General features: G+C 61.7%; 2 protein-coding genes across 14 annotated transcripts; one reads left to right on the forward strand and one right to left on the reverse strand.

Annotated features, from left to right (window-relative positions):
- Positions 1-1,777: 1,777 nt before the first annotated feature.
- Positions 1,778-17,117, forward strand: IDUA (alpha-L-iduronidase). Of its 9 annotated transcripts, none has more exons than XR_008426661.2 (14): positions 1,778-2,354; positions 3,182-3,322; positions 13,609-13,694; positions 13,853-13,960; positions 14,203-14,298; positions 14,388-14,590; positions 14,671-14,850; positions 14,956-15,172; positions 15,429-15,641; positions 15,751-15,872; positions 15,949-16,074; positions 16,169-16,245; positions 16,555-16,752; positions 16,894-16,941. XR_008426661.2 is itself a non-coding variant. In XM_053922650.2 (14 exons), exons 1-14 carry the CDS (start codon positions 2,182-2,184, stop codon positions 16,998-17,000), a joined length of 1,950 nt encoding a protein of 649 aa, XP_053778625.1. In that variant the 5' UTR covers positions 1,787-2,181; the 3' UTR covers positions 17,001-17,117. The 9 variants fall into 9 exon arrangements, 7 of the variants coding, with proteins under 7 accessions (XP_053778627.1, XP_053778625.1, XP_053778626.1 ...); XR_008426662.2 differs by having other exon boundaries at positions 1,780-2,354; positions 15,786-15,872; positions 16,652-16,752; positions 16,894-16,932; XM_053922650.2 differs by having other exon boundaries at positions 1,787-2,354; positions 16,652-16,752; positions 16,894-17,117.
- On the reverse strand, positions 3,012-8,250 carry SLC26A1 (solute carrier family 26 member 1). 5 transcript variants are annotated; one of them, XM_071221334.1, is made up of 4 exons: positions 8,116-8,250; positions 7,488-7,589; positions 6,181-6,798; positions 3,012-5,639 (listed from the first exon to the last, which is right to left on the reverse strand). In XM_071221334.1, exons 3-4 carry the CDS (start codon positions 6,763-6,765, stop codon positions 4,107-4,109), a joined length of 2,118 nt encoding a protein of 705 aa, XP_071077435.1. In that variant the 5' UTR covers positions 6,766-6,798; positions 7,488-7,589; positions 8,116-8,250; the 3' UTR covers positions 3,012-4,106. The 5 variants fall into 5 exon arrangements, with proteins under 5 accessions (XP_071077435.1, XP_071077436.1, XP_071077434.1 ...); XM_071221335.1 differs by having other exon boundaries at positions 6,181-6,793; positions 8,116-8,244; XM_071221333.1 differs by lacking the exon at positions 8,116-8,250 and having other exon boundaries at positions 6,181-6,793; positions 7,488-7,714.
- Positions 17,118-27,294: the final 10,177 nt, after the last annotated feature.

Consider the following 27,294-nt stretch of genomic DNA (forward strand, 5'->3'; position numbering starts at 1 on the left):
GAGGGAGGGATCCCTTGCTGCCCAGCAAGCACCTGGCTTGGTGTCTGAGGGCAAGGTGGGGAGCTGGGGGAGCGGGCTCTGGGTGGCTTACTTTGCCATCGCTGGCACTCACAGGGCCTGGGGGACCCAGGAGGGGCAGTGTCTCCCAGACCAAGGCCCCAGAGTCACAAATACAGAAAATAAGCAATTGCAGTCAGTACAGTCAGGGGCAGACTTGGTGGGGTTGCGGAGGAGGAAAATGGTGTTACCTGTCTAGAGATACAAGCCAGACTTTAAGAGAAAAAACAATACTTTGTTCACAAGGAGAATGAGGGGGAGAGATGCATGCTGCTGGGGCTGGGCCTGTCCGGGGAGAGTGCCGCCCAGGCCCAGAGGCCCCCGCCGCCTCCCTTTTCTTTCAGCCAGAGATAGAAGTGAAAAGTCTAAAATGTATGTATATGTCTTATACACATACATAAGGCCCTGTACTAATGCACCCCCCCCCGCCCCTGCTGCCTCCGTGTGGCACTGCCCTCGTTTCCCAGGAGCTGTGGGGTGAATGCCCCCCGTCACAGCAACCAGTTCTGGGATGCTGTCTCGCTCTGCTGACAGGGACAAACCCGGGCCACAGACTTCAGAACAACCTCCAAGTCTCTCTTCTGAGGTCTGGCATCTTCCAGGGCCAATGCCCCTCCGCCTCCCCCTCACAGGCATTTAGAGCCACTCGGATAATCCAGGATAATCTCCCAGTCTCAATATCCTTAACGTAATCACACCTGCTAAGTCCCTTCACCAACTAAGGTCACACTCACAGGTCTTGGCTGCGGCCCGTGGGTCACACTCCATCCACTCCCCTCCACTTCCATGCCATTGTCACACGTTTTAATTCCCTGGATATACTGTAAGTCCCACGTGACATATTATTATCATTTTCCAGGTCGCTCCTCACTAGACTTTCTCTTGTGTCCCCTTCCCCAGCCCCAGGCTGTTGTGGTCAGTGCCCTCCCAGGATACCATTCCCGTCTCCTTCATGATAAGTGTTCTCAGAGTTTGTTTCTCTGAAACGTCTTTTGGACCTTCGTTTGTAACAGCTCACCTTCTGCTGGGTGTAGAATTCCAGGTTTGCAGCCATTTTCTCTCAGGACATTGAGGTTTCCGTCTTTGGCAGCCACTGCGGTGGTGCCAGGGGAGTTGGCCGGCCCTCCGGGCAGCTGGTCTCTCTGCGCTCCACCACCACTTCCTGGTCCTGCTGATGGCTCCCACAGCTTTTAGAGAATTTCAGTTCCTACCTCTTGAAATACTGTTGTGTCACCGACCAAAGGGACAGGGATGCTGGCTGACTGCAGAGTGGGGCCCTGCCACCTGGGAGGGAGCATGCAGGGCCAGGCTGGACATTGAGTGGTGTGAGGCTGTATGATCTACCAGGCAGATACGCACAGTTTCAAGTGCACACATTCACACGGGAGCCCCTCTGCTCACACCCAGCTCAGGCCACCCAACTGCCTACTAGAGGGTATTTGACTTCTTAGAGGCGGCTTGTCCCCGACCACGCCTGCGCCTTTACAACAGCCCCACTTTCAGAAAATGCGCCCCCCCCCCCAAAACGCGGGTGTCCCATTTGATCCTGCTCTTCCTCCCCCATCCAACCCATCAGCAGGTCCTAGTGCCCCGCGAGTGGCCGCCTCTTCGCAGAGTCTGAGCCGGCCAGCGGCCGCCCGACCCGCCCAACGGGCCCCTCCCGACGCATCCACAGAACAGCGCTCACCCTCGTGCCGCCGACCGGAGAAGCGGGTTTCTAAGGGTCCCCGCGCTGGCCCGCGGGGCAGGATTGTCATTCCCAGCGGCGCGGTCGGAGGAGCGCGGGGAGGAACTTCCCAGTAATCCAACTCACAGGCTCTGCAGGCTGCCTCGCCCACCTAAGCCCCACCCACGGCCCCTGCCCTGGCCCCGCCCACATCCTCATCCATAAACCACTGCCCAAGTCCACCTCCCCAGCCCTGTCCGCTCACACCCTCAACCTGCCCACCTAAGCCCCGCCCAGCCCCAACTTGCGTGGGGCCCAATGATCCGCCCCTTGATGGCGGTCATGTGGCGCGCGACCCGGAGGCGGAACCGGCTGGAGTGGCGCAGATCTCCGCTCCGGGAGTGCAGAGGACCCCGAGGGCCTGCAAGGGCCGGGGTATCCCCGCGCTGCGCCAGGCCATGCCCGCCCCAACCGAGCGCGCCCGGGGGCCCGGGCCCTTGCTGCTGGTGCTTCTGGCTGCGCTGCTGGCTTCGTTCCCCGCTGCCCTGGCCGAAGCCCCACACCTGGTGCGCGTGGACGCGGCCCGCGCGCTGCGGCCCCTGCGGCCCTTCTGGAGGAGCACCGGCTTCTGGTGAGTGACACAGGCGGGGAAACTGAGGCTGGAGAGGCCCATCTTACCTCTATGCTGCCGCGAGCTTCTCTTAAACCTGGACCTCGCACCCCGCTCCCCAGCCTCTGGGACCCCCTGGTCTTGCGTAAAGAGACCCTTAGGCTCCTGAGCCCACGGTACACAGTAGGTGCTGCTGGATGAAGAAGACCGTCCAAGCTGGCTCGCTCCTTCCTCTGGGGTCCACCCTCAGTCAGAGTGGGGGTCTCCTCAATGTCCCCCATCTCGGGGGCCGGGGGTGCAGTTCTAGCTGAGAGGGGACCCCGTGTGGTGGAGGCCTGGGGCCAGGCCCTTAGTTTGCCTGGTGGTGGAGCCTGGTAATGGGAGGCAGCCCAGGCCCTGGAAGGGGCGGTGGCTCAAGAGGCTGTTCTTTCTGCAGCCCAGAGCCCTCCCAGGGGGCAGCCCCAGAGCTGTAGGGCATCCCTGCAGTGGGCCCTGCCTCCACACCTGTGTGTCCCCACCCGTGTGTCCCCAACCCCCTCTGTGTCAGGCTTCCAGCTCAGGCCTGCTGCGATAGGTCAAGGAGCAGGGTGGGGATGTGGTCCTCTCTCCTCTGGGGGTCCCCCACCCCCCAAACCATGAGGATTGGTGACATTTCTGGCCTTAGAGGTCACTTTATTACGTTAGAGAGAGTGCCACGCACTGGCAGACACCCCCAGGCTGTGTGCTGGGGTAGTCAGTGTCCAAGGAGAGTCAGGCCCTGGCTCCGAAAGTGCAGGGTGTTGGGTGAGGCTGCTCTGTGGGTGCCCCCCACAGGTACTGATGCCCCCACATCCTCCTTCTGTCACCAGCCCCCCACTGCCACACAGCCGGGCTGACCAGTACGACCTCTGCTGGGACCAGCAGCTCAACCTGGCCTACGTGGGCGCCGTTCCCCATGGCGGCATCGAGCAGGTCCGGACCCACTGGCTGCTGGAGCTCGTCACGGCCAGGTGGGTGACAGGCGGAAGCCGCCTGGGTGTGGCCGGGCAGAGCCCACTGTGCAGAGGTGGAACCCGAGGCTGTGTCCACCACGGGGGGCAGTGGGGTGCGAGCCAGGTGGCAGCTCTGAGGAGCCATACACTTCCCGGCAAAGTGTCCTCTAGGGAGGGGACATCACGCCCCCGGCTCCCAGGGGCCATGAGTGCTGGGGCAGCCTCAGGATCTGACACAGCTGGCTTCCTGCTGGAGGCCACTGTGGAGGCTCTGGTTGGACCCGGCTCCTGCCAGTGCACAGGCACCCTGTGCTGCTTGCTCGGTCAGGCTGTGCGGGGATGCTGCCCCAGGGCCGGGCGGGGCTGCGCTGGTCTCGCTGCCGTGGGCCCTGCCAGGCCTGGCCAAGCACAGGCACCAGGTGTAAGGGACACTTGGGTGTGTGCTGAGGGGCTTGAAGAGACACAGAGACCCTTACACTCTGGCCGGAGCTGCCAGCTCTCACCTGGTGGCGTGGGGACTGCAGGAGTCAAGGGACCAGGGTCCTTTCGGCACTGTGGAGGCCCCCTGACTGCCTTGGGGCCTTTGTTTGAATACGACGGTGACACTGCGTGTCAAACCGGCTCCCGTGGCCCCATGGACTCACCGCACCGGCGTCCAGCTCCGCACTGTGGTGGCGTTTGTTTCAACGGCTCCCTCGGCCCTCCAGGGAGGAGGAGGGACATACAGCCCTGGGAGACTCCGCCTGGGCGATTGGCGGTGTGGGGACCCGGAGGGAGTGGGTCTTGGCCAGTGCTGCCTCTACTAGAGCCAGGAGTCGTCGGAGGGCGATGGCCCCCTGGGGTGGGCTCTGGCGGCTTGCACTGCATCATGCACGGTGCGGAACAGCTGCCCCTCCTCATCCACATCCCCCTGGCTCTCCCCCAGGAAGCCTCCTCTCCTCAGGACGCCCCTCACCGAGGGGCTGCAGCAGGCCAGGAACAGGGCGATCCCCAGGGCCCTGTAGTCTCTCCGCAGCTCCCGCAGTGTGGCCAGGCCGGCCGCATCCAGGAACAGCAACGGGGCGCAGTCGATGACCACTGCCTGGAAGCCGGCTGCCTCCGGCACCAGAGCAGCTGGGTTGCTCACTGGGCCCTGGCCCGTGCCCTCGAGGGGCTCTCCCTCGATGACCCCTGCCTCGGAGCCCTGCTCCTTCCTCCTGGCAGCTGCACGCCCCACGTCCAGCCCTGTGAGGCTGTAGAGGGACCTCAGGAAGAAGTCCTTGTTGGCGTAGTGGAGTGGCCCTGCAAAGCGGAACACCTGCACCCCGGGCTCGGGGACCAGGCCTTCAAACTCCGTGATGTCCTCATAGAAGCTGGAGCCCCCGATGCGGGCGAGCAGGGCAGCATGTGGGCGCTGTGTGCGGCCAATCAGGCTGAGCAGCGAGAGGAGCAGACCGGCCAGCAGCCCGGCCTCGATGCTGACCAGCACGCAGGTGGCTGCTGTGGCCACCCAGACCAGCGCGTCGGCCCGGCTGAGTCGCCACAGCTGCGGGAGGTCTCTCACCTTGCGCAGGGCGCCCCGCAGGCTGACGACAATGACGCAGGCCAACACGCTCCGCTGCAGGTCCCGGAACAGGGGCGCCAGCGCCAGCAGCACCAGCAGCACCACCGCGGCACTGACCACGCTGGACAGCTGCGTGTGGCAGCCGGTGGCCGTCTTCACCAGGCTCTTGGCCAGGGCAGCGCTGGTGGCAAAGCAATGGAAGAAAGCCGGCAGCACGTTGCAGCAGCCCACGGCCAGCAGCTCCTGGTCAGCTCGCACGGAGTAGCCGTGGCTACGGGCGAACATCTCTGCCAGTGAGATGGAGAAGGTGGAGCCCACGAGGGCCAGGGGCACAGCGTCCAGCGCCACGCGCCACATCAGCCCCAGGTCTGGCACCCGCGGGGCCATGAAGCCAGTGGGGATGTCGCCGGCCACACTGGAGCCAAAGCGTGCGTGGAGCTGCCCGAGGTGGGACACGAGCGTGGCCACCATGATGACCAGCAGTTCTGTGGGCAGTGGCACCTTCAGGCGGTGCCGGCAGCGGTCCGAGAGCTCCTTGACAGCCAGCAGCACGGCCAGGCACACGGCGCTCGTGAGCACATCGCACAGGTTGGCCTGCCCGGCGCTGCGCAGCAGGCTCAGCCACGTGTGGACCACTGTGCCCGGCCCCTGGTGCCGGGGGACCCGCACACCCAGCAGATGCTTCAGCTGGGAGGTCAGGATGGTCAGCGAGGCCCCCATGGCGAAGCCGTCGAGCAGCGGCTGAGAGAGGTAGGCGGACACGAAGCCCAGCCGGAGGACGCCCATGAGCACCTGTGGGCAGAGTGTCGTGAGGGCAGCAGGCTGTCCGTCTCAGCCGAGGGGGTGGCCGCAGCGCAGAGCCGGACTTGCCATGGGAAGGCAGCTTTTTCTCTGCCCTGTGAGTGGAGCTGCCCCCCCTGGGGACATGGAGTCATTGGGAAGGTGGCACGGGGCTGTGGTGGCCAGGCCTGCTCTGGGGGGGGGGGGGGGGTGGGCGTGGGGAGGCATGGGAAAGCAGGCAGCTCACCTGGGACAGGGATGCCACGTGGGCCAGCTGAGCATGTCTGCAGCTGAGGCCACATCCAGCCACCAATTCCAGCCCAGGCTGCAGCTGGCCAGACGGGCTCCCTGGGCCCTGGGCCCCCTCAACCCCTTGGATGCTCCGTCCGGGGCACTGTCTCCAGCCCACCTCTGCCCGTGCCTTGCTCTGTCCTCCTCTTGTGGTTAAAGCCCCATCCTTTTAGGCTCCCACCCTGTGCTTCCCCTGGAGTAAACACTCGAGGGGGCTGCTCCTAGCAGTTCAGCGGGGTCCCCACTGCGTCTAACTCCTCACCTGGTAAATCCCGGTCACCAGCGTGAGGGCAGTGGCAACACGGATGGCGTAGCAGTCACGCCCGCAGTCCTGCAGCCCAAGTGCCGGCGTGGTGGCTGAGGCGTTGAGGGCGCTGCTGTTGTCCTCGGGCCCTGGGCTCTCCTGGGCGGGGTCGAAGCCGGCCAGCAGGAGCTCACGGTCCACCACCTGCCCCACCATGAGGCAGAGCAGGCTGAAGATGCCCACGGAGACATGGCGCGAGGTGCCCATGAGGAAGTAGATGAGGTTCGCGAAGAAGGACGTGTAGAGGCTGTAGATGGGCGGCAGTCCGGCCAGCAGCGAGTAGGCGATGGCCTGGGGCACCAGGATGATTCCGATGACCAGCCCGGACATGACATCCCCCGCCAGGTCCTCCCGCAGGCGGTACCTGCGCAGCCAGCGTGTGGCAGGCAGCAGGTCCTGCACCAGCTCCCAGGCCCCCTGCGTGCTGCACTCACAGCTCTGCTGCAGCCTGGTCTTCAGCCTCTCACGCAAGCCTGGGGGCTCTGGGGGCCGCCGGCGGACCAGCACCAGTCCAGCCCCCTGCTGCTCAGGACACGCTTCCATCCTGGGGTGCCAGGCCCCGTGGGTCGCCCTGCCCTGCCGAGGAGAAGCGGGCATCGGCACTGGGGCAGGGGGACCTTCGTCGCAGAGACCGAGGTACAGGCGCAGCCAGCCCTCACCTCGAGCCCCATCCAAACCTTGCAACTCCCCGAGGAACGGGCAACTCTCCGAGGTTCTGCCTCAAAACCCCAGGGGCACCACGCCCCCGCGGAGCTGGAGGGTGCGGCTGGCCTGCCCTGTCTCCGCAGTCAGCTCAGCGTCTCGTGGCCTGGCCTGCTCCCCCGCCTGAGCTCAGCTCAGACTTTGGCTCTTTCAGCTCTCCTCGTGGTGGCATTGAGCCCGGTCACTCCTCGTGGTGGCGTTGAGCCCTGTCCGCTGCCGGTGTGCACAGCGCTACCGGCTGGTCCGGACCCTGGGCCTGAGTTTTCCAGGGCTGCTGAGAGCGGGTGGTGCCGCTGGCCTGGCGGGAGGCACGGGCAAGTGGCCCAGCCCCTGTGGGCTTAGGCTGTGGCTCTGCCTTCACTGGATGGATAACAGCTGTTTCCTCCTCTGAAGACCTCACCTCACAGGGGTCCCCAGGGTCCAAGACTGTTTAAATGCCACCTGCCTTTTGCCTGCAGGTCCCCGAAAAGAGCCTGCCCTGCTCCTCCGCTGAGCAGCGGGCCTCGCTGTGGCTGCATCTCCCAGAGCCGTAGCCACCCCACACGGCCCGGCGCGACTCTCACCTGAGGGAGCCACTCACGGGCGTGGCAGGGGGCTGGGGGTCCGGCCGTCTGTGCTCTGAGGCTAGGGTCTTTGGGCTGGCTGCACCCCTGGCCCTCTGGCTCCTGTCAGTGGGTGAGGGTGCGGGTGGGTGGTGGGCTGTGGGTCTGGCGCCCCTGGCAGGCAGTGCTCCGTAGTTAACTTCTGACTGCATGGCAGGGCTGGGCTAGCAGTTAAATTATTTACCCCAAAGGTTGCTGAGTCATCTGTCCCTCAGGCGAGTGCTACCTGAGCGGCTAATCCTGGGAGCTGTGCTGTGATTGGAGGCTCACGAACAATTACATTGTGTGGCCTCTGATAAGTGCCCAGCCTCCCGGATGGGGCAGCAGGTGTGGGACAGGGTGACCTGGGGAATGAGTGCTTGGGTCCTAGGGCCCTTGGCGGAGGCTAAGGCTCAGGAGCCCGGCCTAGACCAGGGTGGACACAGGCGGCCTGTGACCCTTCAGCTTTGGGGCCGAGTGGCCTGGCCTGCAGGACCCTGGAGGATAGATATAGGCCAGAGGGGACCAAGGGAAGGGCTGGTCATCTCCTCCCAACTCCGGACACCCTCCCTGTCCTGATGGGAGATGGGTTTGCCGGGCAGGGGCGTACCTGGGCAGCCACGTCCTTGGCTTCTGTTCTGTGTCCTTCTGTGGACAGGCTGCGGCGCGCGCGTGTGTGTGTCCCTCAAGGTACCGACTGGTGCTAGCCTGGCGTGGGGCATGGGTCCAGACCACCCGATTCCAGTGGGGCGCTGACCCCCTGTGCGTGGCGGGGCCTGGCTCCCCTGCACCTCCGTTCTCCCCCGCAGAAGGGCCCGCTGGCAGCGGCTGGCATGGCTCTCCTTGCGCCCCATACGTGCGAACCAAGGGCAAGCAGCTGCTTTCACGGTGATTATTCAGAACCTCAGCCCCCCATCTTTTAAAGGAAGGAAGGGGTGAGCAGGGTCCACCCGTGGGGTGCCGAAGCCCCAAGTGCCCCCCCAATCTGGAGGGGTGGTCCCTTGGGAGGCTGGAAGTCTGCACTGGCCTGGGCTTCTGTCCCAGGAGGCCCTGGCCTTGGCTCGGTCCTGCTTCCCCTGCCCCCGTGGGAGCTGCCAGGGGAATAAAGATCAACTGTTTTGCCAAGCTCCACTCCCCCAGGACAGGGGACAGTGCGAGGTTGAGGGGCTCCATCTAGGCCTCTCCACACTCAGTCCCACTTTGGGGCTTCGGGAAGCCTGCCTGCGAGTCTGGCTGCAGTTCTGAATCCCTGGGCCTGGCTGGGAGACCAGGAGCCCCATTCTGGAGCAAAGATGGGAGTGGTGCTGGGGCGGGGGGCGGCCAGGGATGGCAATGTGTGTTCCATCTCCAGCCTTGTCCAGGAAGAGTCTGTGGGCCCCACAGGGCAGGGCCAGGGACCCCTGCCCACACAAGTGGGGCCTGGGACTGACGCAGCTCCCACCCAGGTTGGGGGTTTGAAGCAGCTGACGAAATACAGCTAAAGTCCCTGGTGTCCTTTGAGAGAATTGCAGGACCCCTGGGACCTAACTCACACGGCTACAGACTTCCACCCTTTGCCTGCCTCTCTGTGGTGTATTCACGGCTGTGACCGTCCTGTGGTCTGACGGGGCACATGGGCAGGCGTCTGGGGTCCTGGGGGAGGATGCTGAGGCCCACTCCGTCCCACCCAGGGAGCCCACTGGCCACAGGGTCCTCCTGCTCCGCAGACAGCAGCTGGGGTCTCCAGTGCCTTCCATTTGCTGCCAGTCTCCTGCCCATTCCCTGCCACCACCACATGGTGTTTACTTAATATTTGTCTTTAAGTCGTGGTTTTAAATTGTTAAGTTCACTTATTTGGAAAGGAAACATTGTGTCCCTACAAGTGAAAAAAGGCCGGCAGACAGCCCATTTGGTCTCCAGGGCCCTTGAAGACCAGATCTGAGTTTCTCTCGAAAGCCACGCTACCGCGCGCGCGCCTGCGCTCCGGGTTCCAGAGAGAAGGCCGAGACCAGGCAGACCCTCCTCCCAGGCCCGAGGTTCGGGGCCGACACCCTGCCCCCCCCACCCCGGGACCGCAGAGCGCGCTCGTCCCCGCCCCCACCTGCTCTGGGAGCCCCGGCCTGGGTCTCCGCCCCGCACATGCCCCGCCCCGCGTTCCTTCTGGCACGCGCGCGCCCCTACTGCCGAGCGCGCGCGCGCGGCTGGTCCCCTGCACCCCGTGCGGTTGCACCCGGTATCACCCCCCACCCCCTGCCTCCACGGTGCACCCGAGCACTCACCAGGCCCGTGCGTAGCTCGGTACTCGTCGCGCACGCGCTCAGGCCCGGGGTGGGGGCTTTGTTGCCGCGGACTGGCCGCAAGCGGGCGGTGAATGAAGCCGCTGTGCTGCTGCCGCCCCGCCCCGGTGCGGGAGCGACTCCCGGTTCCTCTCGCCCAGGTTCGACCCTCTGCAAGGCGGCAAGATGGAGGGGTCCTGGGGGTCGATCGGGGCCAGGGCTGCGTCTGTGGCCCAAGCTTCTCTGCGGGGGTAGCGCTTGAGTGGGCTGCACACTTCACTCTACCGCTGAGCACCCTGCCTGGAAAATACACCATTTCCCTTCCCAACTGAGTGGGGGAGTGGACAGCGGGGCCCAACGACTGCGCCGGGGGCCCTAGCCCCCACCTCCGGGTTTCCTGGACCCTGGGGGCAGGCGTACTGACCCCCAGGAACCCCTAGTTGCCAAGGCTGGCTGGGCTAGAGGACATTCAAGTTCACCCAGGGTGACAGACTGGGGACACCTCTGGCCCCAGACGAAGTAGGGACTAGCAGGGGTCTGGAGAACGCTTTGCGCCTTCTCCTGCCTTACCATTGGTCACTACTGCGTGCACCTGTGTCCCCCTCACCCCCGCCTGTGGGACTTTGGAACCCATCTCCTGCGCGCGTTTAATTTTTACCCAAATGCTTGTTAAGTTCTATTTCTTCGCTATCAGTTGCAACCTTTGGATGGAAGGGAAGGTGGGGGAGGGGAGGGCTGGATCCTGCTGGGTCCCAGAGCGGGAAGGCAGCCCCTGCACAGAGGGGCCAGCGAGGGCAAGCGGCTGGGAGCAGCAGGGGTGTGGTGGGTGGACTTTGAGGGCAAGGCCCATGCTCTGCCTTGCCCGGGTGCCCCGGTCCGGCCGCAGCTGGGTCCAGGGGTTCCTGAAAGGTGGGTAAGGCGTCGGCGATGGGAGACAGATGACATCTCGCCTCAGAGGACGGTTGAAGCTCTGTTCCGTTTATTTCAAGTACAAGCAGGTTTTTATATTTTCATTTAGGCAGTGATTATTATTTGCGGTTAGGCGAAGCAGAAAAATTTACCCGGATACCAGAAAATTAAAAATAGCTGTATGTACAGAGTTTGGATGTCTTATTGTTTAATATTAAAGTTCTCAGACTTTGTCGTGGGGCATAAGGATGCGCTAGACTGAGTAGAGGTTATAGGAGATTTAGTATAAGGCCTTTGTGATGTCTAACTTAGTTATCTATCTTTTCTGTCTAAAATGTTTTTCCATGTACTATGGACTCTGACTCCCTGGTAACTGTTTCTCCGTGCTTAGTTTGTAATAGCTCCCAGCTTCTCTTAGTTCTTTGCCTGTCTAATTCTAATTGCTATATTTTTCTATTCAAGGTAAAGGAAGGGCTGTTCTCTACCAACTTTTAGACATTCAGGGGATATTTCATTAGAGGGAATTTTGTTCTCTGATCAAGAAATTATTTTGTACAACTTTATTGGAATTATGCGAATCAATTAACCTGAAATACAGGTGTCTAAGAACCCCGCCACCTTTTGATTCCCAAAACAAACATGTAAGGAGAGAGAGACAGGAAATCCAGCCACTGAAAACCTATGGACCTAAAAGGTGATAGATAGACAGTTGTGTTAGATTCTGTGGGGTACAGGCCATTCTTGACTTTCTCGTGTCTTATTCTATTTCTGTTTGGATAGCTGAGAGAGTTCTTTTATGGGAACAGTCGGGGATAATTTCTTACTCAGGTTTATAAACACATTGTTTAAACAATTTGGGCATAATTCACTAGTCTGGGGAGAACTAGTTGTCCCTTCAGAAGTTCCCTCAAGGTTCAGGCTTCTTTCTCCTCATGGCCTGTTCTCATGGGAATCAAGGTTCGAAGTAAGACCATGAATAATATGAACAAGGAAGTTACTAAGAGCAATCCCAGGGAAATACCGCGCCCCTTTGTCTGCCACGTTCTCCTCCAGGAGGATGGATTCCTTGAATTCCTTCTTTCCACGTCCGGACCTTGTCAGACAACATGGTTGGAAGAGGACGTGGCACCCGGGTACAGGGGTACAGTGAGGGGTGGGGGAGAGAAGAGCTGGAAGAGGTGTTGACCTGTCCAGATCCTCCCTGAGTTCAGGGGACAAAGCTGGGCTGGAGACTGACAGACCAGGCACTGTGTGGGGCCTGGTCCGCGGTGACTCCGCCTTGCCCCCTCCACTGTCACACACACACACACACACACGCAAGCACAACACTCCAGCTGCCCCCTGGCAGCCGCCCTGCCTTTTCCCACCTGCATTCCTCAGCTCTACTAGTGGGCCAGGCACATCTTCAAGGGCCGCCCTCAGACCTCCTGCCTGCCCGCTGCCTGCGCTGCTCGCGTGGCAGCACCCCGACCTGGCCCGTCCGGCCCCCCTGCCCTGACGGAAGACCACCCATGTCACGGCCGCCCACACCCCTACCTGCCAAGTGGCTCACGCCACCGTCTCAGGGCTGTGCTGGGTCCCCACTTCTGGCTCACCCGCACCTGTCAGCACAGGCTGTGCGCCCACCTCACCCACCCACTTGCTCAGCCCCTCCTCATCTGGACACCCCATCTCTTCCCTGGGGGACCATTTTTTGGCTCCAATCAGCCACCAGAGGGACGCTTTCAAAACATTGTGGCAAAGGCAAGACCATGAGGACGGTGAACACAACGTGCCTGCTGGCACTGGGGGTGCAGGGAGGGAGGGACAGGCGAGGAGTCTGGGCACTGAAGCTACGCTGGGTGACGCTCTAGTGGCATGTCCGAGTCGCTGCACGTCTTTCCAAGACAGAACGCACACCCGTCAGGGTGACCCTCCTGTGCACCCCGAGCTCCGCCTGCTAGCGACGCGTCAGGGTGGCTTCACCTGTCGTCACGAATGCCCCCTCTGGCGGGGATGTTGGTGGTGGGGAGGCTGTGCACGTCCCTCTCAGTGTTGCTGTAAACCCGCAACTGCCACCAAAAATCAAGTCTTACAAAAGAGCACACCCAAAACGTGTGGTGCCGCTCTGCTTGGATCTCTGATAGGGCTCCCCCTGCCCCGTGAGTTGGGGTCCCTCCTCGCTGTTGTCACAAGGCCCGTGTGAGACACCTCACATGCACCCTTGTCCTGCCCCAGGCCCACTCGCTGCCTTTCTGCCACTCAGTGTCCTCGAGCCCCCATCTGCCTCAGGCCTCTGCACCGCTGTCCCGCCCGTCCCCCGGCACTCTCGAGGCCCCGGATGCCACCTTGGAGAAGCCCTCCCTGCCCGGCCCTTCGCTCCCTGTCGCATCCCCTTCCTGCACAGCCGTTGCCTGATGATGCTCGTCCCTCTCAGAGTGGCAGCCCGGAGGGGGCCGGCCGGAGTCTGGGCTGAGCTGCCTTCTCCCTTTCCTGCCTGTCCATGTTGTCTCCTAGAGTGTGTGTGTGTGGGCGGGGGGGGGGGGGGGGGGGCGAGGGGTGTGGGCAACAGGGGCCCTGGCCTCCAGGGGCACAGAGAAGCAGGTTTGTCCGGCTTCTGTCCCGCAGCCCCTACTCCAGGCCGGCTGCCTGCAGGATGCGTGTTCTCCCCTGCTCCACCCCGCTGGACCTTTCCCAGAAGACCTGCCTGCCCAGCCCACTCCTGAGCCCCTAGCTGTCCTGAGCCCCAATGGCTTTGGGGTGGGGGTCCCAGGACAGGCACTAGTTGGTACTAGGCTGTGAGTGACAGGCTTCCGAGGCTGGCCTTCGCCAAGGGGAGGTGCCCATGATTCTGGAGCTGAACCCTGGGTGGCACTTTGTGGACTCTGCCTGCTTGACCAGGGCCATGGTTCCAGCCCAGGGCTGCCCCTTCCTGCCCTGACCTTTCCTGTCCTCTGCAGGAGGTCAGCGGGGCAGGGCCTCAGCTACAACTTTACTCACCTGGATGGCTACCTGGACCTTCTCAGGGAGAACCAGCTCCTCCCCGGTGAGTGGCGGCCCGGACCTCTGCTCACCTGGCCCCTCTAGGTCCTCAGTGGCTGGTCGTCCTGGAATGGCCCGGTGCCGGTGTGGTGGGGCCCTGGCCTGGGGGAGCTGGGGTCATGGGGTGGGGGGTGGCATCACGGCCACCCTTCTATGTTGCAGGCTTTGAGCTGATGGGCAGCCCCTCTGGACACTTCACAGACTTTGAAGACAAACAGCAGGTGTTTGAGTGGAAAGAGCTGGTCTCCCTCCTGGCCAGGAGATACATAGGTGGGCAAGGCTGGGGGCTGAGGGATGGTGGTGGGCGGTGGGCGTGCCTGGGCTGGCTGCCCTCCTGCATCAGCTCAGCCGCCTCACCGATCATCCGAGCCACGAACTTGATGGCGTGGTGCAGACTCAAGGGAATCAGCCCCAACATCCAAACCCCCAACCGCGGGCACCCTGGCCTGGGAGTCGGGATGGGCATTCCCCTGCCCAGGGGCGGAGCCCAGGTGACAGCGGGGACACTGCAGATAGGTATGGTCTGGCGCACGTTTCCAAGTGGAACTTCGAGACGTGGAACGAGCCCGACCACCAGGACTTTGACAACGTATCCATAACCACGCAAGGTAGGCGGGGCCTCCTCGGTCCCGCATGCGAAGGGGGCGGGGTTGGGGGCCCTGCGGCACGAGGCTGTGGATGCCTAACCTTCCGCCAGGCTTCTTCAACTACTATGACGCCTGCTCGGAGGGGCTGCGCGTGGCCAGCCCTGCTCTGCGCCTGGGCGGCCCGGGGGACTCCTTCCACCCGCCACCACGCTCCCCGCTGAGCTGGGGCCTCCTGGGGCACTGTCTCCGCGGCACCAACTTCTTCACCGGAGAGGTGGGAGTGCGGCTGGACTACATCGCCCTCCACAAGAAGGTAGGGCCCGGCCCCACCAGACCCGGGGTTGTTCTCTTGGGCTGGCGCTGTACGTGCTGAGGCGGTGCTGCTGACCGCAGGGCGCGGGCAGCTCCATCTACATCCTGGAGCAGGAGAAGGAGGTGGTGCAGCAGATCAAGCAGCTGTTCCCCAAGTTCGCCAACACCCCCGTTTACAACGACGAGGCGGACCCGCTGGTGGGCTGGTCCCTGCCGCAGCGGTGGCGGACCGATGTGACCTATGCGGCCATGGTCGTGAAGGTGGGCCGGCCCCCGGACCTCTCCCGCCGCCACCGGCTGCGCTCCGCAGTGGGAGGGTGGCGAGGGGTCCGTGGAGGCCGAAGTCCCAGCTGCCTGCTCTCGCAGGTCATCGCGCAGCACCAGGACCTGCTGGTGGCCAACAGCAGCTCGTCCGTCCGCTATGCGCTCCTGAGCAACGACAACGCCTTCCTGAGTTACCACCCGCACCCCTTCTCCCAGCGCACACTCACCGCTCGCTTCCAGGTCAACAACACCCGCCCGCCCCACGTGCAGCTGCTGCGCAAGCCGGTGCTCACCGCCATGGGGCTGTTGGCCCTGCTGGGTGAGCCTGCGTTCCGCGCGACGCTGGGAGCCCGGGGGCAGGGTGCAGGCACGCACACCCTGGGCGCACGCCTCCGGGCGCTGGAGGAGCAGAGGCGACGGGTAGATGTGCGCTGCTGGGTGGGCCGCAGAGTTTGTGGTGTGACGGCGACCCTCCGGGGACCCCCAGTGGGAGGAGCAAATGGTGGGAAGCCCGGCCCTGGGAGGGGAGAGGGGTGGCACTCTCCGTGCGGTGACCGCCGCCCCATGCCCCACAGACGGCGAGCAGCTCTGGGCCCAGGTGTCACAGGAGGGCGTGGTGCTGGACGCCAACCACACTGTGGGCGTCCTGGCCAGCGCCCACCGCCCGGCCGGCGCCGCCGACGCCTGGCGCGCGGCGGTTCTGGTCTACGCGAGCGATGACACCCGCGCCCACGCCAACCGCAGCGTCGCCTTAACCCTGCACGTGCACGGGGTGCCCCCGGGCCCGGGTGAGCACAGGGTTCCAGGGAGGGGGGCCTTGGGCGGGCTTTGGCTCGGGAGCCGGGTGTGTCGGAGGGGCGGGCTCGGGAGGCGCGGCCCCAGCGTCCCGCTCCGCAGGGCTCCTGTATGTCACTCTCTACCTGGACAACCAGCTTTGCAGCCCGCACGGCGAGTGGCAGCGCCTCGGCCGGCCCGTCTTCCCATCTCCGGAGCAGTTCCGGCGCATGCGTGCGGCCGAGGTCCGCGGGCGACTGGGGGCGAGGGGCGGGGCAGCTCCGGAGTTCGAGGGTCCTGAGTACCCGCCCCTGTCCCCAGGACCCTGTGGCCACTGCGCCGCGCCCCTTTCCCGCCAGCGGCCGCTTGACGCTGCGCCCCGAGCTCCCGCTGCCCTCGCTGCTGCTGGTGCACGTGTGCGCGCGCCCGGAGGAGCCGCCGGGCCAGGCAAGTGGCAGTCCCACCGGCGCCCGGGCCCCGCCCCGCCCGCGCCCCGGCCCCTCCCTCCTCGCATCCCGTCACGGCGCCTCCCTCTTTCCAGGTGACCCGGCTCCGCGCTCTGCCCCTGACCCGCGGGCAGCTGCTTTTGGTCTGGTCGGATGAGCGCATGGCCTCAAAGTGCGTGAGGGTTGTCGCCCCAGTACCCCTGTCCCCGTCCTGCACGCGCCCATTCTCCCCCGACCCGTGCGCGGCCCCCTCCTGTGGGCCACAGTGGCCCGTGGTCGCTCCACTGTGGCCTTCAGCCCCCACCCTGACCACCCCGAAGGCCACACACCCCTACCCTCACACACCTGCCCCCACTGTACTCACAGACAGGCGAGAGCCACCCCTGCCTGATGAGGGGTGAGGGCACCCACAGGGTACGCTGCCAGTGGCTGGTGGGCTCCAGCCCCTCCCCTCAGAGGGCGTGGTCTGCCCTCATCGCAGGGAGAGTGCCCAGGACCCTAGGAGGAGCCAGCGGGAGGCTGGGGGCAACCGGGCTCTGACCACCTGGACCACCCCGGGTCCTGACTAACCACCCCAGGTGCCTGTGGACGTATGAGGTCGAGTTCTCCCCGGAGGGCCAGGGGTACGCTCCAGTCAGCAGAAGGCCGTCGACTTTCAACCTCTTTGTGTTCAGCCCAGGTGGGTCTGCTGCCAGCTCCTGGGCCTCCGCACAGGCGTCTGCAGCGTGGGGTCCAGGGAGACCACTCGTGGTGAAGCCTGCAGTCAGGGGGCTTCAGGGGTCACATGCTCAGGAACGTGTGTGTGCCTTTGTGTCCCCAGACACAGCTGTCGTCTCCGGCTCCTACCGAGTTCGAGCAGTGGACTACTGGGCCCGGCCAGGCCCCTTCTCAGACCCTGTGCAGTACGCGGAGGTCCCTGCCCAGTGAGGGCCACCGCTGTCCATGACTGGAGCCGTGCCGACCGTGGGCTGGCCCATCGGCTGCTCGTCAGCTCTGCTCCTCTCCTCCTGCCCTGTCACTCACCCCATAAAGTGCCTTTCCACACCCTGGTCTTGGAGTGCCTTTGTGGACAGACATGGGCTGGAGCATGCCTTCCTGGCCTCTCCTCCACCCCAGGGTGCCGGGAGAAGAAGCGGGTGGGGCACGGACAAGTCTGAGCTGCTGGAGGCGGCGGAGGTGCAGCTGCGGGGGTCCCACTGACTGAGGTCCCACTGTGCTGCACCCTCCACCCCACCGGGAGGGGGCAGGATGTGCTCCAGGCTGCCCAGCCCAGCCTCTGGCCAGCAGCAAAGAGGGCCAGCGGCAGGTCGGGCTGCTCCCGTGGGCATCACCGTTCCATCTGTGGGCCCAGGAGGAAACAGGTGTCATGGTCACATGAAGACAGTTTGGGGACATCTGTACAGGTGTGGCCAGGGGGCAGTAAAGCCCCCCTGCTTTGCTGGGGGATGGCACAGAACCCCTGCCCCCACTGCTCCTGGGCAGGCAGGACAGGTGAGGGAGCACTCTCCCAGGGCAGACATGGAAAGGTGTACAGAGCTCACCTGGGCAAAAGCAGACAGACACCTGGGGCCCTGGGCGAGGGCCCTGTGAGTGGAGTGGAGGGCACAGAGGCCCCAACCCCACTCCTGTCCCCTCGTCCCCCGGGTGGCCCTGGGCTCCAGTGCGGCGGTGACGGGCCAGGAAGGGCAGGCAGGTGACAAGGCCTGGTCCACCCCTCTGGCTCCCCCAGGCTGCCTGCCTGGTGTCTGTGTGAGAAGCTCAGGGGCCACCAGCTGCCTTGTCATGGGTGGGAGGTGTCCACAGAGTCATACATCTGACTGAACCCCAAAGCCGGCACGGGCTCCCCATACCCCTTTCCCCACAGGGGTGCATGAGGGCTCAGGGCCCAGGGCCTGGTGTGGGGGTCCGTCACCCCAGCCACAAGGTAGAACCTCTCCTCCACCTGCATGCGCGGTGGCTCAAGGACCCTGGTGGCCAGGGGCCATCTCGGTTTCCAGCTCCTAGGCAGGGCCTGGGTTCCCCGGTGGACCAGGTCCTTCCTTGGACACCAGGACCTGCAGATGTGCCGAGCAAGATGTCCTGGGGCAGGGAGGGGCGTGGTGGGCAGCACACGGTCAAGGCTGTGCCTCAGCTGTGGGTCCCAGCCTGGCAGGTGCACCTGTCCTGGTAGGAGGGTCTCCCCCTTTGCAGGTGACTGTGGCCCTGGGGCAGTCATCTGTGCTCCATCCCACTGTCCCCAGGGAGGGTGAGTCGCCATCTCCACCACGACTGTGGTTTCCGTGCACTCAGGTGGCCACCAGAGCTCTGAAGCTTCCCGCCCTGTGACCACACTGCTGGTTTGGGCGTGGCCTGGGAGCTGCGGCGAGACTGGTGGGGGTGGGGGGGAGGCCTGCGTGGCTGGCTCTGTCCCTGCTGCCACAGCCGCTCTGCACCCGGGCCCTGTTTCAGAGAGTGTCCCCCATGCTCCCTGGAATGACGAAGGCATCCCTGTGGGATGCGGTGCTCCTCTCTCTGTGCCTCTCCCCAGACCCCTTTTGCCCCCCAAGCTTCCACCTCAGGCTTTCTGAGTCTGGTCAACTGGTCGTCCCCTTGGATGCTGCCCTTGGCAGAGCCAGGCTTGGGCCAGCTCTGCCACCTTGGTTCTGCCCACCGAGACATGGGTGCCTGTGGCATCACCCACAAGCCCTGTCCACACTCCTCCCTTCTCCCCCCGCAGCTGACAGGGAGCTCCCAGCAGCCCAGGCTTGGGGCAGGGAGGGTGGCACTGCAGTGCAGCTGGAGCCTCCGGGCCAACGCCCGCCTCTCAGAGTGTCTGGGTCACTCGGCTACTTGGGAAGCTGGGTCAGAGGTTCGCTGTGGGCCTGAGGCTTTTTCAGTCGGAGACGAGCTGACGGACAGAATGAGGTGGGCCTGTGCCAGGGTGCCTGGGGCTGGGCCAGAGGCCTCAGCGGCTTCAGGCAACCTGCAGTCCCATGGGCGGTCTGTGGCTGGTGGTCCCATCGCCTTGTCACACCTCGACCTGCTGCAGGGGCTTTCCTGCCAACATCCCCTGCTGCCCAGGAAACGGGGCGGAGCAGCAAGTGCGGTCTCCCCCAGTCACAGCCCCAGCGAGCACCATGCCTCTTAGAAGTGGGAACAGTAAGGTACAGAAGCTAACCTCACTTTGTTTTTGTTATTTTATTATTTTAAAAAGCTTCCTCTTTAAAGGAAAAAAAAGAGAAAGACCATATTTATTTACTTTTAGAGAGAGAAGGGAGACAGAAAGAGAGAAAAACATTGACCTGTTCCCTCTCACACACCCCCTAGTGGGGACCTGGCCCGCAATGCAGGCATGTGCCCTGACTGGGAATCGAACCAGCGACCTTTCAGTTTGCAGGCAGGCACTCAATCCGGTGAGCCAGGGCAACACGTACCTCACTTTAAATCAGAAGTCCCAATATTTCTGACACTGTGGGATCCCTAAACCTTCCCCCGGGCTCTGACCTCAGGGTGTGTCGCCACCCGCCAAGCTCGGGAGTCACCTCTCACCTGCCCAGTCCACTCAGCACGAGAACAGCTCTCTGGATCGAATTGAGACGGCGGGACAGTTGGCGCCATCACAATAAACTGTGAAGATGTGCCTGTGTCCCTCTCAAATGGGGCAAAGTGCTCCCGACTGCTTCCTTGGCGGGACAGAAAAGGGCGTGTGCAGGTTGGCTGCTGCTGAGTGTTGTGGCAAAGACACTTGTCTGTCCTCTGGCACCGGCCGGTCAAGTTAGAGAGCAGGACAGGATCCCCTGCCTCTCCCCCATGTTTCCAGCGAGTTTCTGACATGGGCACTGACCATCTCTGCAGCTTCCCCGGAGGAGGGAGAGGAGGACAGGGAAGGCCTGGGCCCCCGCACAGCCCTCCCTTCGATGCTGGGTGCCACGTGGGTCAGGAGGGCATGTCACCCCACACAACATCGAGACCAGCACTCAGCACCCCCAGGAAGCTGGCGTTTTCCTCACCACTGTCAGTCAGCCAGAGATGGCCGAGGGGGCCCTGCAATACTTGGGGGCATGCCAGCGACTGCAGTGTGGGCTCTGTGTAGGGGTCTGGGCCCTCGTCACGGGCTCTGTGTCCACGAGCCGGCCGGGGTCTGGGGGGCGGCTGGACGCGGGCCCCGAAGTCTCACTATGATGAGGGTCACAGCTGCCCAGCAGCCCCCAGGCTGCACCCCGAGAAGCCCCCAGGTGCTTCGTTTCCCAGGACCCTGCATGCTGTTGGCACCTCCCGAGTGACAAGCACCCCTGAGGGTTGATCACATCAGAAATGCCGCGTGTGGGAGTCTCTGTGGGTCTGACTGGCTGGGGCGGCTGGCCCTGGGAGGGCCCGTGGGAACACAGCTGCAGGCCACGGTGAGGCCAGCACCTGTCTTCAGGCCTCGAGCTCCATGCCCAGGCTCCAGCTGGCACCACTAGGGAGGCAGGGTTGGGGGGGGCATCCAGGCTACTCTGGGGGGCCAGCCTCCTTTGGGCGCTGGAGGCAGAGGAATGGCCCAGGTGCAGATGTGACAGGCAGGGTCCTTGCTGAGGGTCTCCTGCCTGTGTGTCCCCACATCCCTGTTGGGTCTCAGGGTGTCCCTCCCAAGTCTTGCAAATGGCTGCTCCTCAGCCAGTGAGAGTCCCAGCCAGGTCCAGCCTTCTGGGGCTACACATGGGAGCCCCACCCCCACATGTCCTGCACACTCAGTCCGCTTCTTCCCTTTCAGGAGAGAAGGAGGGACTCCCAGTCTTCACAGTGTGGCCATTGCCATAGCAACCAGCCCTTGCCTTTCCCCTGCACTCTGCCAGTGCTGGGTTATTTGAGAAACCGGGGCGCTGTTTCCCATCGGCAAGGTCATTGGGTGCTGTAGCCCTCATGGAGGATATGCGTCCTGGACCACCTCTAGTGCTGGTGGCCCACGGCCAGGGGAGGGACAGGGGACACGCCCACTCCAGTGGGCACTTCAGTGCAGGGACTGGTCCCAGAGGTGGGCCAGGGAGCCTCCTGGGCCTGGGGCAGCAGGGTGGGCACCGCCCTCCAGGTGTGAGCTGGGAGGGAGGTGGCCCTGCAGGCCCAACATGGTGCCCCTGCCCCTTCTGGGTATGTGTGGAGCAAACCCAAGTGGGAACCACAGTTTGGGGGATCAGGATGCCACCATGTGCCTGGGTGTGACCTGGGCCCCCTCAGGGCTCTGGGGCTGCAGGGGTGGCTGAGGAAGAGAGCTGGCCTGAGTGTGGGGGCCTACAGCCCTGAGGGGGCTCGAGGACAATGTGGGCCACGGAGGGTGCAGCTGTAGCCCAGCCTGGCACAGTGGGGCCTCCCAAGGGCACACCCCCCCCACAGGCTGAGAGCCGCCCTGCGTGCCGCTGCCCAGATCCATGTGCCCCTCCCGCCCACCTGGATGGCATCACGCCTGCCCTGCCCTCCCAGGGTGCAGAGTAGCCCAGCCCAGGTCAGCAATGCCCCCTGCAGCCTGCTGGTCGAGGGGCCTCACCAGGGTTGTACAGGATGGGGGACCCTCCCTACCGAGGCCGAGGCAGCCTGGGGACACACCTGCCCAGCAGCCCCAGGAGGCCAACGAACGGCCCCTGCAGCCTGCTGTCCTGCCCAGTGGTCCTGCCAGAGCGCTGGCCATGTCCTGTGATGGCCAGCCATGAGGCAGGACCGGTGTCCAAGCCCACAGCCAGTGAGCCCTGTGGGGACAGCTACCCATCGGAAAGGGACCCCGAGTTGAAGCTAGGCTGGGGGTTGCTGCTCTTCTGAGCTCATGCCTCAGAAGGATGGGCACAGACTGGTCTCCCCTACAGGTTCTATGACCAAAGAGGAAGGAGTAGCTGGGTCCCGGTCCCTCCTGACGGTGGTCCCAGAGCAGGGCCCTGGAAGGAGAGGCCTGTGCCCCTGAGGGAGAAGCTCCAGCGACGGTCAGAGGTTAAGATGCAGGTCACAGGAGAGACGGTGGACCCCAAAGAGGCTGTCTGTGCATTGGAAGTCTGAAGGATGTGGTCTTCAGGTGTCTGCGTGCTCGCTCAGCAGGCACTGGTGCGGGGTCCCTTCAGCGGCCTGGCGCAGTGGAAACCGCTGCTCTCCCAGCCTATCGGCTGGTGTTAAAAAATAACCCCTTTCCTGAGGTGTCACCCCCACAACAAACCGCTCTATTTAAAGCACTGCAGTTTGATCAGTGTTCACGGGTTTGTGTCAGGAAACCGGGACGCCACCTGTGCGGGGACCTTTCCATTGTCTGGTGCCCCACCCCACCCCCCACCGGCAGCCCCCACTCTGCCGCTGGACCAGCATCGAGCCACCTGTGCGCGCTGACCGACTCCTCTCACCCAGTTCCATCATCCGAGACTGGAGACTCACCCGCTCGGCTGTGTCCACCGCGCACCCCTCCTTACCGCCCGCAGGGCCCCACTGGATGACATGTCCCCAGCCCGTCACTTGTCCGTGGGCCTCTGGGTCACTTCCAGTTCGGGGCTATTATGAATAAAGCGTCTGTGAGCAGTTGTGTGTGAACCTCCGTCGGGCCGGGTCCTTCTCTCCTGTGGGGCAAACACCTCGGCTGTCAGGGGCCTGCGAACCTATTCCCGCAGGGCTGGGCCACGCCCCACGCCTGCACCCCACGTGACCCACTTGTAGGTGTTGCCCTGGGGTCTGGCCACCTCGCTCAGTGCACTGATTTTACTAGTTCCGTGCCTTTTTCCTTGGAGATTCGGTAGAATTTTCTACAGAGATGATCGCGTCGTTCTGCTCATGTCTTCCATCTGTGCCAGCTGGGCCTCTGCTGCCGGTCGGATGGCGTGGGAGGATCAGCCCGGGTCTGGCTCCCGTTCTGGTTCTGGGGGGGCACCAGTCCTGAACAGTCCGGTGCGCTGTGGCCACCCTGATTTTGCGGATGTGTTCTACCAGGCTGGGGAAGTCCTCACGCCTAGTTCGCTAGAGTGGTTTAGTTTAAGGTCAGGAATGGGCATTGGAGTCTGACCAGTGTTTTTTCTGCATCTGTTGAGATAGTCAGATGGGTCTTCTTTCTGTTGACCTCGCACCTCACACCGCCTGTGGCTCCGGGTCGAACCAGCGGTGCCTCCCTGGGATAAACCCCACCTGGAAGGGGCGCACGGTCCCTTTTTTATATTGTTGGGTCTGATGAACTGAAATTAAAAGCGCTTCATCTGTGTGTTCAGGTCGAGCGTTGTTCTGGCCGCGCTGGCTTCACAGAGTGAGTTGGAAGGCTTCCCTTCTCTCCAATGAGGTTTATTTCCTCCTCAAATACTTTGTACAATTTCTCAGGGAAGCTCTCTGGGCCTGGTGCTTTCTTTGGGATGAGGTTTTAAACTAAATTCACATTGTTTGATAGCATAATCAGGGTATCTATTTCTTCTAGACTGAACTTTGGTAGTTTTTGTTTTTCAGTGAATGTGTTCATTTCATCTAAAGTGTCAAATTTAGTGGCACCAAGTTCTAATATTTGCTGTGTTCTTTTACTGTGTGTCAAACCTGCAGTGGTGCCCCCTCTCTCACCCCTAACATCTGCAGTTTGGGTCTTTTCTCTCTTTCCCCAGATGCATCTGTAAGGGATTTATCGATTCCACTGATCTCAAAGAACCAGCTTTCGGTTTCATTACTTTTCTTTATTTGTTTTTGCTATTTCCTGGATTTCTAATGCGATCTTTATTATTTCCCTTCTTCCAATTTTTTGGGTTTCGCCTGCTCTCAGTTTTTTCTAGTTTCTTTGGATGGAAGCGGAGGTCGCAGGCTCGAGACCTGGCTTCTGTAATGTGGGCTGAGCCTCAGCACTATGGATTTCCCTCCAAGGAGCGCGTTAGCTGATATGTTTGGGATATGCTGTCTTTTCATTTCCATTCTGTTCAAAATAATGTTTAATTTTCCTTTTGGTTTATTCTGTCACAGGAAACGAAGATGTGGATTATTTGGTTCGCAAATACTTGAGGACTTCCTGTTAGTGGTCCCTCATGTAACTCCAACACGGTCAGAGAACATTCTTTGCATCACTTGAATTATTTTAAATACGTTGAGACGTGGGGCCCAGACAATGTTGGACTGTTCTGTGACATCAGCGAGGCCAGTCAGTGGACTTGTTCAAGTCTGCGGCCTTCCTGGTGACTTTCTGTCCACCCGTTGAATCGAGTATCGGGCGAGGGGCGTTGCAGTCTCTGTGCGTAGTTCTGGATTTACCCATCTGTCCTCATCGGTCTGGCCTCACGGGTTTTTATTGCCTGTTGTTAGGAGGCACGCACACCTAGGGTTACCGTGTCCTCCTGGAGATTTGAAACGACCCCGTTTCTCCCAGGAACCACTCTTGCTCTGTGGCTATGCGGTCCGACGGTAGCCCGCACTCCGAACCCTTCTGGTGTGTGTCAGCGCGGCGCGCACCCCGGTCTCTGCACTTCTAGCCTGTCTGTGTCTGCGCTCCGAGTTGCCTCTTGCTTTCTGACCCAATCTGGTAACCGGGGCCTTTCCATTGGAACGTTTGCATCGCTCCCGTTTAGCGTGATGACCGATTTGGTTGGGTTTAAATTTACCGTCCTGATGTTGACTGTTTATGTGTCTCAACTGTTCTTCCCCCCTTTTCTAGCTGTAATCCTTTGGTAGGTTTTTTTAGTGGTTGCTTTGGGATTTAATACCTTTTTTCTTTTAACCTCATTTGTTTTCTTTCTACTTTAAAAAAATATTTTATTTATTTTTTGGAGAAGGGGAAGGGAGGGAGAGAAACATCGATTGGTTGCCTCTCACATGAGCCCCGACCAAAGACCTGGCCCAAAGCCCAGGCAGGTGCTCTGACCGGGAACCAAACCGGTGACCATTTGCTCTGCAGGACGACGCCCAACCCACTGAGCCGCGCTGGTTGGGGCCAAGAGAGGCACTTTTGTAGGTACTCGTGCAGTTTCCATTTCCCGTGTCCCTCATTTCTTTGTGTGGCTTCAGGTTTCCAGCTGGTGCTGTTTCCTTCTGTCCAGAGGACAGACTTTAGCATTTAGCATCGGTGTAGGTTTGCTGCCGATTCGTTCTCCCGGCTTCTCACGTCTGAAAAAGCCCTCACTTGCCTGTGTTTTCAGATGACCTCTTTGCTGGTGCGGAGTGCAGACTGACGGCGTCTTTTCCCGGTGGTTTCAACACATGGCTCGCTGGCCTTCGGTCAACAAAACATCCCCTTCTATCTCTCAACTTCCTTTTCTTTGTTCCCACGTACACGATGCACCTGTTTTCCTCAGGATGCTTTTAAGCTATACTGTTTATAACTGTTTTTCAGCATTTTTAAAAAAGATTGTATTTATTTATTTTTAGACAGAGCGGAAGGGAGGGAGAAAGAGAGGGAGAGAAACATCACTGTGTGGTTGTGTGTCGAGTGCTGCCAACTGGGGGCCTCGCCCGAAACCCAGGCCTGTGCCCTGATCAGGAATTGAACCAGTGACCCTTTGGTTCACAGGCCTGCACTCAGTCCACTGAGCTACACCAGCCGGGGCTGTTTTTCAACATTTTGACAGAGGCGTACTTGCCTTGGTGTAGTTTTCTTTGTGCGTCTTGTACTTAAGTTTTCTTGAGCTTTCAGGAACTGTGGGATTATGTTTTCCAATACATCTGGAAAAAGTCTGGCTGTTTTTTTCTTAAAACAGTTTTTATTTCTCACCTCTGCCTCCTTTGCTGGGGCCTCCGGCGCCCCCGACGCACCACCTGACCACCTCATGCTGACCTCGTGTGATTCCCAGCATTCCCTGTTTCACCTGGAGAGTCTCCGTTGCCGTGTGTTCAAGGTCATCGGTCTTTTCTTTTGCGATGTCCTTATTCCCACTCCGTGTATTATTTCTCTCATATATTACAGTTTTCACCTCTGGAAGTCCATTAAGAGGCTGAAAATTGTTTCCATGTCTGCTTACTGTGGCCAGTCTTTCGGCATCTCCCGACGGGAGAGAGTCCCAGTGAGTGTGCGTGATGCTCTCGTCTGCTAATTCACCCACCTTTGTTGTTCCTGGCTCGTTGGAGTGACATCCCCCTTCAGCGTCGGCTGTAACTTCGGGCTTCTTTTCATGCCTCCCAGTTCTGGGACAGACGTCCACCCTTTGTGCCCCACCTTGTCCGGGTGCTGGGTCGTTCTGAGTTCCTGCGCACTTCTTGCACTTGCTCTGTGTATGACTCAGTTATGTGGAAACGAATCCTTTTGGGCCTCGCCGCCAAGCTTGGGCAGGAAGCACCAGAGGCACGTGCAGTCAGCAGGGCCCTTCTCTCCCCTGACCGACACTCCTTAGATTGGTCACAAGGTTCTCAGGGACCACGTGTGTCCCCTGTGGCTCTCTCCTACCAGGTGGTAACTTCCCTGACCCTGCGCAGGTTCTCCCCACTCTTGCACCTGCCTGTTCTCCGCCGAAGACTTGAGGCGCGCCTTTGCAGGTAGGTGCCTGTGGTTCCCTCTCTGAGCTGCTCTCTCCTCTCCAGCCATCTGTCCCTCCAGCTGGCCCTCTCCATCCCCTGTGCAGGGGACACCGGGCCCTGCAGGGAACAGGGGCCATCCTAGGCTCCCCCTCATTTGTCTTCTGTTTCTCAAGGATCACTGTCCTTTCTTTGCATGATGTCTGGTGTTTTGGGTCCTTTTCAAGTGTACTTGTCTCTACTGAGGTCTTGTGCGTGTGCTGCTTCAGGTGAGAGCGTGTCGGTCTGGCCTGTCATCTGGAGCAGGAGCAGAGTCTGCACAACAGCCATGCTCACTTCCCTGCCTAGCACTGACCACTCTCTGTGCATGCCTTATCGGGACCCACACCGGCTGCTAAGACTCCATCCCTGTGAGGGCTGGGGCCATGGCCTCCTCACTGCACCCACATCCCCAGCCGGCGACAGAGCCGGGCTCAGGGCCAGGCTCAGCTTGTCACGGTTGAACGATGACCATATGACTAGCAAATTAATACTTCTTGGGGCTCACCTGGGCGGGGCAGGTGGGAGACAGAAGCTCCTGCAGTCCTTACCGTCATTCTGTGGGATTGGATTGCAGGTGTGGAGACCGAGACCCAGCCGTTAGGGAACTGCCCTGAGCCTCAGCTTAAAAGCGGGGGGCGGGAATTTTATCAGGTTCCGTATTCCAGGACAGTTGTCAGGAAAGTGCCGTGGGAGTCCGCTGGTCGGAGGGCTTTCCGCAGGAAGCGGTCTGGGCCAGGGTGCTCCGCGGGCCTGGCGCCTATGTGGCGTGCGGAGAGGGTGCAGGCCGGGTCGG

Source organism: Desmodus rotundus, chromosome 4 (genome assembly GCF_022682495.2).
Source record: "Desmodus rotundus isolate HL8 chromosome 4, HLdesRot8A.1, whole genome shotgun sequence".
NCBI classification, from domain to species: domain Eukaryota; kingdom Metazoa; phylum Chordata; class Mammalia; order Chiroptera; family Phyllostomidae; genus Desmodus; species Desmodus rotundus.